The following is a 12167-nucleotide window of genomic DNA, read 5'->3' as shown; positions in this document are numbered from 1 at the left end:
TTACCAAGACAAGATAAGGTGTGATGAATGTTTCCTTTCAATTATAAGCTCTCATTTCGAGAAATAGTAATTCAAGTAATCACCCGATTCTGGTGGTTCTAAAAGATAATTCAAACTATCCTAATTAACGTAAATTGATTTTTTTTTTTTCTATTCTTACTTGTTCATTTTTAAAATTAATGGACTTATAATTTTTCTTTGACCTAAGTTTATTTAGTTAATTATTTTTTTAGTATAAAAACATTAATGGGGTAATGAGTGAAAAACTCAAGTTACACGAATTACTAGTAAAGCACATTCAGATAAAAACAAATCAGGTTAATGGGAAAAAAATTGAATAATTCAAGTAATCGTCCAAATCAACTCATAGCAACAAGCATGATACTTGTATGATCCTCCGATCTATAAGAAGTATGATGATTCTTTGATCCTCGGTTCTATTGAAGCATTACGTGCAAATTCTAAAAATAGTTGAATTATGGTTGAATTATAGTTGAATTTAATCCTTTAATCTAAAAATTTATTAGTTGATATTTTAATTTCTTAACTCAAAAGGATAATCAAGAAAGTTTGCTTCTTTGTTTAACTTCTTAAGTTCAAATTTTAAAATTAATATTGAGATGGATTTATCAATTTAATTAAATACGTTTGTCAATATAAAAAGATACATTCTCAAGATCATTCAAAAAAAAAATTACTCTCAATTAATACATCCTAATTCAAAAATATCATTTATCATTGATGAAAAAAGAGAGAAAGGATCATAGTTTGGTTTCTCATAATTAGTTTTTCAAGTCTAGTTATGGCAATATTTATCCAATATCTAGTTATTGTCGTATTTTAATTTAATAATTCTAAACAAATAGTATATAAGCATATATTATTATATATGCAAAAGTAGATAAATAATATTCAAATAATATTTATAACCAAGCTATATTCACATAATACAGTTTTGTATGATCTGTAACAATCACATAGACTTACCAGCTAGTTTATATTGAAATTGTTCAAGGATGAATTTGGATTGAAGGGATAAATTGAAAATAAAAATAATTTCATAAAATATATAATTAAAGAAGAAACCACCAAAAGAATGAGGATTAATTTTAAAAAAAAAATCAACAAATTAAAAATCTTGATTAAATGATAAAATTGAAAACAATTGAAGGTTTATAAAATAGGCAAAAAAAAAATCATGACCAAATTTGAAAATTTAAAAAATTAAATTGAAGGATGCAATTGAAAATAAATAAAAAACTTACAAAAAGATCAAGGATAAAAAAATCAAAATCAAAAAATAATAAGGACCAATACTCAAATTAATATACCTTTCCAAAGGGACTGCCCTAAAATTTTAAATGACATATATGAATTTTAAGTGATCGGAGCGAGAAGAGGAAAAAAAAAAAAAAAAAACAGCTTCGGCGACAATCCTTTCTTCAAAACCTAACACATGTTGCCTGTGAAAAGAGGATGTCGTGGAAATCCAATAACATGACAAATGAAAAACTTTATCTACTAGAGGACAGAGTATGCACCATTGAAGCGTCGCGAAAACCTCTCCAATGCACCTGGTAGTTTTTTTAAAATTCGTTTTAGTTATTGTAAAAGACTAATTTACCTCTCAACCAATCTTATTATAACAAAAAAAAAACCACTTGAAAAATACAAAAATACCCCTAAAAAAGCTTAAATTAGTTTTGAAACAATGGTTATTTTAGTAAATTTATTGTGATAAAACATTGAAATCTAAAAAAAAAAAAAAAAAAACCCTAGATACTAATTCTCTAATGTTTTACTTTTAAGAGTGGTGAATTACTGTTCTAGAAAAAGAAAAAGAAAAAGAAAAAGACCTTCGAACCCCTATGCAAAGTAAAAATGATAAATGAATCACATGTAAAGTACCATTTTACCCCTAAGCTTAATTTTCTTGGATGATTTGATAAAGGTGCAAAACCGTAAATCCACTGTTACAATCAACACCGAACTCATTTTCTGGTAAATTAGTTCGAGAGTGTTGAAGAGATTTAATCACAAGACGCATATTCCTAATTCTCCTATATAAAAAAGCTAAGAATATATGTGTTTCTTAACTAAATTAAGAGCCAAACCACTCCTTCGAAATCTTCTTTTGTGCATGCAAATAATTAAATACTTAATTATTCGCCAATGTGAAATAAGCAACAGCATGGAATCTGATCCGTTATCTGTAAATCTTTCCAAGGAACATAACTTTCGGCCACAAAATTGAGAAAAGAAGCTAGGCGGGGCCCTCCATCCATGTCCTTCCTCTCCCTTTTGGTCCCATGCTCCTTAAGCCACCCGTTAATTAACGTATAAAACTAATTAGATGATCAAAAAGACCTTCACATGCATATGTATGTCTGTCGGGTGATGAGCAAAAGCATGTTTTTTCCAGAAAGATTTCGAGGTCTGACTCATGAACAATTGCGTGGCAATGGCATGGATAAGACAGCAATATTTCGCTAGCTTTATAAAAACCCTCGGTGAAGAAATAAGAATATCCTGGGAACCCTGTGCTATGATCACAGCCATTGATATATTCCCACGTCATTCCAAACATTTGCATAATTCTCTTACAGATCAGAACTCGGCCATTAAAGCAAACGTGCACCAGCTTTTGATCGTTTGCCAGAGGTAAAATGGGCTACTGGTGATCAGTTTATTCTTGTTTTGAGGAGAAACACAGGATCTTGCTGTTAGCTTAAGATGGATATGTGCCTTTTAGAGTTTGTTCTCTCATTTGGAGAGATTCCCAGTTAGTTTTGGTTGGGAAATTAAAGATTTACCCGTTTCTAAGATAAATAATCAAGATTATTTCTCTGTACAGTGCTAGTTGAGACAGATTACGCAGTAAATTATTATGCATGGTGAGTCAAAACTGCTGCATCGATCGTCAAATAGCAAATACCTTGTTTATATATATATATATATATAAACAGCGAGATTTCAAGTCAATGCATAAAATGATGGAATATTGGACGTCTGTTGCAATATTTCAACTATGTGCTAAAGGCAGATGATGATGCAGAGATGACTAGTTTCTTCTGTTCTTTTTCATTTTTCATCGATGGAAAGAGCGTTGTTATTAAATTGAGCATGTTCGAATGACTGCGTGGGTCTTAAGAGCATCTAACATCATCTTCAGGTTGAAGATGGCGAGGGTGAGGGTGATAAGAAAAGTATTCCATCCAAAGTTGCAGACAGCTTTTCTTTTCTTTTCATTTTTTACCAAGCATTAATTTTATGCCCCCCCACAAAAAAAGCTAGCGTACGCAGCCCAAAAGAAGAATCGAAACGACATCCACGCAACCTATTTGCCCCTACATTACCCGTATTCCCATTCCGTTTGATATCCCTACTGAAGATTCTATACCATTGATGGCATATGAGGTTTCTGCAAATCCCTAATAATATATTCTGGGTCTTTTCTCTGCTATAATTAGCTGCTCCTTCCTGCCCCTTAAAATAATGTCCAAGAACCCAAAAAGAAAAACCTATCTTACAGATGCCTTACCTCTTCAATTAAAAAGTAGGGGTTGCCAAAATATTTTGAAGATCTTTATATGTATGCAATAATCTAGAATCATTTGATATTTATCATTTCCGATTTTTGTTTTATTTTTGAACTTTTAAAAACAAAAATACAAAATCTGTTTGTTATTGTTTTTTTTTTTTGTCAAAACATAAAAAAAACCCATTTTATTGCCAAAAACTTTTTTAAATCAAACGAAATAATCTTTCAAGAATTTCAAATTAGTTGATAGATCTACCTTTTCTTATACCCATGATCATGTGAACTTAATTTGTCTTGAGTTTTTTTTGTTGTTTTTTTTTTAAATTAAAGCATAATAATCAATTTTCAATCAATCAAATACTAAAAATTAAAATTAAAATTAAAAAAAATTAATTTTTTTAAAATCAAAAGTTGAAGGATCAGATATAACGATGGTTCTATAAACAATACAAAGTAAGGGTAGTTGCAAAAAGATACACCCAGACCTATAATAAAGATTACCGAAAAACTTTTTTACTAATGGCTAAATTAAATATAGTCATGTTACTTCTTTTATCTCTTGTTACCAACCCTGATTAGCCATTACATCAACTAAATGTAAATAATGTTTTTTTTCTTGATAACCTTGAATAGAAAGTCTACATGAACACTTCTTTAGGCTACACAACATCTTCAAAAACTAAAGTTGTGTGCAAGTTGTAGCTCGTACTATATGGTTTGTAATAATCACCTCGAGTATGGTTTAGGTGATTCAATCAAACAATGAAAAAATGTATGGCTTTTGCCAAAGTAATTCAGATTATACACTATTTTTTTAAGTATTAAAAGGATAAAGTTACAACTTTAATTGTATATGTAGATAACATAATCATTACATGGGAAATTGCTAAGTTCCAAAAACAATTGGCAACCAAATTTGAGGTGAAAAATCTATGAAAACTTAAATATTTCTTGGGAACGGAGGTTGCTAGATCAACGTAAAGTATATTTCTATCTCAGTAAAAATATATATTAAACTTGCTATGTGATGTTGGAATGCTAGATTGCAAGCTAACACACACTTCAATCATTCAAAATCACTAGCTCAACGAGTATCCAAGCCAAATACCAACAGACAAAGAAAGATACTAGAGATTAGTTGGGAAACTTATTTACCTTTCACATACTCGTCATGAGATTGCATATACAATGAGTGTAGAAAGTCAATTTATGCACCAACCTAGTAAACCACATGAAGGCAATGATTTGGATTTTGCAATACTTAAAATCCTTTTTAGAAAAAGATTTATGTTTGTAAGGAATTATCATCTTCGAGTTAACCAGACATAAATTGAACAGGGAATACCACAGATAAAAGATCCACCTCAGGCTACTTCATGTTTATCAGGGGGATCTTGTTACGTGGAAAAGTAATAAGCAAAAGGTCTTAGTGGCATTATCGAGTGCTGAAGCATAGTTCCAAGGAATAGATAAAGGATTTCATGAACTTTTATGGCTAATAAGACTACTAACATAAATTGGTTTTGCATCTACCTCTAAGATGGACATGTTTTGTGATAACAAGGCAGCCATTGCTATTGCTCACAATCCTATCTGGCATAATCACGCTAAACACATAAAGATTGATAAACACTTCATTAAAGAAAATTTTGAAGCTAAAATTATTCGGTTTCATTAGTGAGGTCCAAAAACCAACCGGCTAATATTCTTATAAAAACCATATTAAGTAACAATTTCTACAACTCACTACATAAGTTACACATTGAAGATTTGGATGCTTCTACTTGAGAGGAGAGTGTTGGTGTAAGTTGTAAATTTAGAATGATTCTAGGAACAAATTAGAGTGATTCTAGGAAAATATATATATATATATAACATCACTGTGCAAAAAAGAAAAGGAAAAGTTATCATTGATGAGATTTCTTGTATAGAATTACTTAGATTCAATGACTTCAAAAGAAACTATAACTGATGGCATTCTTCAATGATCGATCCACTTTGACTTCGTTAATGTGCCTAACTCTGTAGAACACCTGTCCGCACACACGAAATATTCCCTTCGTCTTTCCAAAATGAGATTGTTTCTAGTCCCTACTCGAGACCTCCAAGTCTTCGGTGTTCAGCCCACATTAGTCTTAAGGTTATTCTCCATTTCAACTCAATCCCGGCGGGATCAGCTACTTTCCCCGGAAAAGCAGAGGATAAATATGGGAAAAAGAAAGCATGAGAGGCACACTGATGAGTCAACAAAATGCTAAAGCCTGAAAATAAAAATAAGGTTTCAGATCGAGAATAAAGCAACAGTCATCGCCTAATTGCTATATCATTTGCAAAGAAGCATTAAAAGCAATCCAGTCTAAAAGCTTGAAATTTGCTTACTCCTCCCCAAAACATTCCTCCACTGTCCCTCTCTACCTCTTGCTTCTTTTTCGATCTTCCCTTTGTTCTTCACTTTTTCTTCACCGCGAAGTCTTCCCTTCTACTTCTTATTCTTCTTCTTCTCTTTGAATTAACACCAGCAAACAATCACCAGAAGATCTTCTCTTGCTCCTTCCTTTCTCTTCTCCAATGGCAGATGCAACATACAGCACCAAATACCAACAGCAAAAACAAGCAAATCCAGCCAAGTACTACACTCATTTCCTCTACAAAGCTCTCATAGTCACAGTCTTTTTAGTTATACTCCCACTTTTTCCTTCACAAGCCCCTGAATTCATCAACCAAACTCTAAACACTAGAGGTTGGGAGTTTCTCCACTTTGTCTTTGTTGGTATAGCTGTCTCTTATGGCCTGTTTAGCAGGCGAAACGATGAATCAGAAAAGGAAAATAACAGCAGCAGCAACCAGTCAAAATTTGACAATGCTCAATCATACGTGTCTAGATTCCTTCAGGTTTCATCCCTTTTCGATGATGATGTTGATAGCTCACCTAAGTCCGGAGAGACCAAGGTCCAAACGTGGAGTAGCCAATACTATAGGAATGATCCTGTGGTAGTTGTAGCGGAGCAGAACTCAGTTCTTGATAAAGAACAGAGAGCTACCAGCTCAAGAATGGGTGAAAAACCACTCTTGTTGCCTGTTAGGAGCTTAAAATCACGAGTCATAGCCGCAGATGTTGATGAGACTGGTAAAGAATCTAATGGTAGATCTGCTTCTATTAGTAGGTCTAATTCTACAGGTTCTAAAACATTTTCAAGCAATTCGAGTAAACATAAGGGTGGAGAGTTTGGAGGGTGGGATTGTCTGGAATTGGAAGAGAAGCTGAAGGGGAATGTTGTGCTTCCTTCGCCAATTCCATGGAGATCAAGATCAGGAAGAATGGAAATGAAAGAAGAAGCAGATATTCCTTCTTATAATCTGCCTCCTTCCTCGGAGGAATTTGAATACAACAGGTCTTTTAATTCCCAAGTTCCTCGATCAGCACGAACCGGTTCTGCAACTTCTTCACCGAAACTGTTTCCTTCATCTTCATTTTCTTCACCAAAAAAGTTTTCTACTTCACCGTCTTTCTCATCAGAGGAGCAAGGCAAAAGTGTTGAGGATTTTGTGAGGAAGAAGAGCATTTATAGGTCTCCTCCTCCTCCTCCTCCACCACCACCACCACCCCCGCCACGGTCAATGAATCGAAAATCATCATCAATGAAACCAAGTTTTAGTGCTATTCATGATGAGGCTTTTCTTGAAAGAGAACTGAAGCGAAGTTTCACAACTGAACCTAAAGATTTGAACAGGGGTGGCAACTTAACAATGCCAAACTCAGTTAAGACATTTAGAAGCAACGATTTGCTTGGTGAGGCGAGGAAGGAGAAAGAATTTGATGACAGAATCAACAGCAAAGCAGAAAAAAGATTGAAGCAAGTTGAAGCAAGTGCAATGGAGAGAATAGGAAGAAAGACAGTGGGATTTGATCAATCCTCATTTAAGACTGATAGTCAGAACCGTGAAAGAGTGACTTTTACGCCTCAGTCAACTTTCATGGAGTTCCCAGAGGAAGAGGAAGAAGAATATGTGGAGAAATTGGCCGTGGAATCAGACGAGGAATCAGGGACTGAGGAGGAGGCGGGGGATGAGGATGAGGATGAGGACATAGCAGGAAATTCTTTTGCTTCAGGCATAGCGGCAAGGCCAAAAAAAGAAGCAGCGGCTGCTAGCAGTGCAAGTGATGGAGGACGTGATGTTGACAAGAAGGCTGATGAGTTCATAGCCAAATTCAGAGAGCAGATCAGGCTCCAAAGGATAGAGTCTATCAAGAAATCAAGTGCACAGATAAGAAGAAACCCTTCAAGGTAATCTTCGAAGATCATTCGGTCTTTTAGAGAGTTAACAGGATGGATTTGGATTCGATGTTTAAACTTTTCTTTTCCTTACTCACACCATGACTATAATTTTACTTGGTATCAAGGATCTTAGCACTCATGGTATACAGAGATTGCTTAGTTTACTATTATGTAAACTGCAATTGAATTGGAGAATTGATGTATCTTCTTCCTCTTTTTTCTTCAGTCTTGTTGGTTACAATACTTTTTGAATCGTTGTTGCTAAATAACCAAGGACTTTTTCATACATTCGATTCTTCCTTTCCAGCATACTGGTGGAAAGCAATGTTTTCTGAATGGTTTCGGATTTATATTTTTCATATATTGGAGTCTATTTCCTCGTTCGAAATCAGTGTCGGGAAACTGGGTGTCAGTTTATCGAAACCTTGAGTGCTGCAAATGAATGTAGTAATGGAAAATGAAGGTCTGATTCCTTGCTTGAAATATTGAAGCAGCACACTCGCTAATTGAATCATATAGACCCTTAAACAGCACACTAACTGAATGGAATAAAAGCTGTGGATTGCGACTTCCATTTATATGCAAAGCATGTGTTTCATCTCAATCCAATTTAACAATCTTGACAAGTGACTGAAGATGCTAATCCGTAAATGAAGCCATTCTGGGTTCAAATTTACAATTGATGATTCTAACTTAGTTGATTGATAGACTCTGCATTCTACACGTTGCCTTCAGTTCCTATCCTTGTAGAAGCAAACCAAAAGATTCCATCCTTGCTATTGCTTATGAACAATCATTGCAAATCTTTCGTATTTCTCCTTGTAATTGCTTCATTTTTTAGCACAGATAAATCTTTTTTACAGCGGACACTGTGCTTACCCAAGGCTGAGGATGGTAATGGCGGAGTCTTTGCTGTTGCTCGGAGTTGCTATCCTGTCCAGATCAGCCTGGTCCAATAATATTCTCCGGTGTTCGATTTTCTTGTGTCCCAAATGCCAAGACTACAAAGTTCTTCTGCAGATTGCAGCGTAAACTGCGTTCCGCCCAGAAGAGAAAGATGTAATCTGAACCAGTTTTGAAACTGTGGGTAAAAACTATAGTCAGTCTTCACGTTCAATCCTGATCACGTCCGAGATACAACAGATTCGATGGAGCAGGGATACTTCTGCAACATAGCCTAATTATTCAGAAAATGTGTTAAAAGAAAAGGTCAAGAAAAAATTCCATTTTTTGTATAGCTTGTTGATGGTGTAGAGAAATACCTCATACATGAATGGACTTTTTAGGCTGCCTTTTGGGCTGGTTTGAATGTGAGGCTTGCTCCTCAGGCACACTGTTTCCTGCAAAACAAGTCTCTTGTAGGAATATTGTAGGAACAGGGGACATTTTGATGTTTAAGTTAAAAGTTAGCAACACTATGAAGTTTAAACTACAGGGGTTGAAATGGAGCACAGCTGAATCTACGGGGACTAAACATTGCTTACTCTTTGGCCCCATCTCGTACAGCAAGTAAATACTCAATCCAATCCAAGATTTCGAATACCTAAAGGTGTAAATAGTATAGCGAATCTCAGCAAACAGATTGATATTCTGTGAAAAAATATGCCCATCCATTATTTAGAATGCCGACTTGGGTGCTTTCCAAAATAAATATAGTTTGATAAAGTAACAATTTATTGACGATTGCTGACAACATGGATAAAGGACATCAACACATTACTAGACAAGAATTTCATGATATTTCACGTATTTACCACATCTTTTGCCACCTGCTTTACTCCCATCGGTATGGAATATGGTTTCTTAGCTCATCCTTCGATTCATAATGCGAAAATTTCCTTGTATCATTAGTGAAGTGTTGGAAAACAAAAGGCCTGAAACCAGAGTATGATTTATCTTGGAAAATAATTTATGTGTATTTGCTTCATAATTCAGGATAGAAAAAATTCTTGACTCCGTCCTTGCTGGTGACTAAGATAGAATATTTATAGATCGTATCGTAATCACGTTTATTTACCTCGTGGAGCATGGAGAATAGAGTTGTAGTTGCAGGTCCTTATATGAAGAATGGAGTCGCATGTTTGATGGAGAATAGAGTTGTAGTTGCAGGTCCTTATATGAAGAATGGAGTCGCATGTTTGATGGAGAATAGAGTTGTAGTTGCAGGTCCTTATATGAAGAATGGAGTCGCATGTTTGATGGAGAATAGAGTTGTAGTTGCAGGATAACCTGGCTTTGTAAGGAAGAAAAGGAAGAGAGGGAAGAGTGAGAGATGGGAAATCCAGTCTATCGAGATTAGTTTCTTTAACTACTCTCTCGGCACTAATCTAAAAACCATGTCAAAACTTCCCCTGCATTCTGTCTCACCACTAGGTCACCACCACAAAATAATGCGTAAACGAGCTGGAAGTCTGAAACCAATCTGTCAGTGTCGCCATTAGAATCAGTAGCTCTAGTTTTGAATAATTGGTCCAGTGTTTTGACTTTTGATCAATGATTTGCACGTAATTGAGTTGTAGACAGTTACGTCAGCTGCAATCTGGTGGTAGACATTTCCTGTTTTCTGTTAACAGAGAAGGGAATTCATTGAAGAACAATCAAAGTTCATCACAGTGTTACAACTAAGAATTCTCTCTTTAACACAATCTTTAGGCTCTCCCTTCGTGCCTCGATCTCGTTCTTCTTTGTGCCGGTGCAAAGCCTCGCGGATTATACAGGTAAGAAATTAAGGTGGCCTGATCATTGCTTTATACTGGTGGCGGGCTGCTGGGCTTCCTTGCTGTCCTAAAGAACTTCTCATGACAACACCCACATAATAAATCCACCAGCTACATTCACGAATATTGTGTACCAATGATTCTTATGGTAGATATTGGCTGGACATAGATGCTGTTATTTCTACATAATCTTGCAGTTATTTCATTAATAAATTGACAAGCTTTAGTTGAATAAAACTTGGATTTTAAAAGGAAAGTATTTTAAAACAACAAGCATTCAAATTCTTTTATGCATAAAAGAATCCATCTAAATATTGAAAATGCAAGACTTTTGAAATTGACTATGTGAGGACGAGAGGAATAGGTTAGATTAAGGTTTTGTCATTGGTGTTTAATTAAGTCTTCTAGAATTGTTTATATTGGTAATGAAAATTCCAATGTGATTTTAACTAGGTAGTTTAGGTTAGAGATTTTGTGATTTTAACCGAGTTGGAGCATTACATGCTTTAAGCGGTAATAAGAGTAGGAGCAGTTAGGATGACAATAGTAGAATTATGAAAAATAATACCTTGATTATTTTTTTATTAAATAGTGATGTTATCAAAGTTCACCATATTTTGGTTTCATAATTAAAACTCTCTTTTCTTTTCTTTTATTACACATGTATTTGGCACGGGTGAGTGTATACATGGGAATACCTTTTCCTCTTCCTTTTGAGACTTCTGGTTCAGGAATTTTTCCTTCTTTTTTTGCTTCTTCTAGTTCAAGATCTTAAGAATTTTAATGTGATGTGAGCTTTGTACAAGTATATTTTGTTTTGGACATACATTTTTGTTGTGGTTTATTTTAAAATGTGGTTGTTGTTAATTAATTATTATTGTTATTATTGTTTCTTTACGTGAAAATTGCAGGTTAAGGGATTATAATAACTAACCCAAAAATATTGTGAAAGCATCTATAGATTCACCAACAAAAAGATAATTCCATCAGCATTTTCGCTAACAATTTCATGAAAATCTTCGCACTCATTTTGGAATTTTTGACAACATTTATAAAATGTTTAGGATTTATCGATGGAATAGACGATGGACAATTATATCAGCAACTAGTTGCCAATAGAAAATTAACAGCAAAATCTAATTTTTTGGCGTGGATATTCTGTCGGTATTTGACATTGCTGATGAGAATACAAACAGAGATCAAATCTCCAGTGATATACTTTTCAGCGATGGATTTTTGTAGACAATTAAAATACTAACAAAATGTTTGCCTAAACACCAATGGAATATTCCATCAGCATTTTTTAATTTTCTTGTAGTGATAATATTTTATAATTAAATTATCACAAATATAAAATATTATGATGTTTTGATTTTTATGAAAAATAGTTGTAATTTTAATATATTTCTTAAAAAAATTTCTGTGAAAAAAATTATTTTTGTTCTCAACTAATAAAAAAAATAACTTTTCATCGGAAACGAAAAACTGAAAAAAAGAAATGAAAACTGAAAAAAAAAAAAACAAAAAAAAAACTGTTTCTACCACTAAACACACTTTAGCTATCGTCACATGCAAATTCTACAGGTAAAACCAGAGCTCAAAACTAGAGGCCCAAGTAAACTAATCTGTTCC

At 34.1% G+C, this 12167-nt stretch overlaps 1 protein-coding gene across 4 annotated transcripts; it reads left to right on the top strand.

The window, feature by feature from the left end:
* The first annotated feature begins 5704 nt into the window (after positions 1-5704).
* Positions 5705-9127, top strand: LOC118062892 (uncharacterized). Of its 4 annotated transcripts, none has more exons than XM_035076761.2 (2): positions 5705-7827; positions 8682-9127. In XM_035076761.2, exons 1-2 carry the CDS (start codon positions 6110-6112, stop codon positions 8848-8850), a joined length of 1887 nt encoding a protein of 628 aa, XP_034932652.1. In that variant the 5' UTR covers positions 5705-6109; the 3' UTR covers positions 8851-9127. The 4 variants fall into 4 exon arrangements, with proteins under 4 accessions (XP_034932652.1, XP_034932653.1, XP_034932654.1 ...); XM_035076762.2 differs by having other exon boundaries at positions 5706-7827; positions 8660-9127; XM_035076763.2 differs by having other exon boundaries at positions 5709-7827; positions 8665-8802.
* Positions 9128-12167: the final 3040 nt, after the last annotated feature.

The sequence above is a fragment of the Populus alba genome, chromosome 3, assembly GCF_005239225.2.
Source record: "Populus alba chromosome 3, ASM523922v2, whole genome shotgun sequence".
NCBI classification, from domain to species: domain Eukaryota; kingdom Viridiplantae; phylum Streptophyta; class Magnoliopsida; order Malpighiales; family Salicaceae; genus Populus; species Populus alba.
Note: the sequence above shows the minus strand (reverse complement) of the source record. Positions and strands in the feature narration are given on the sequence as shown.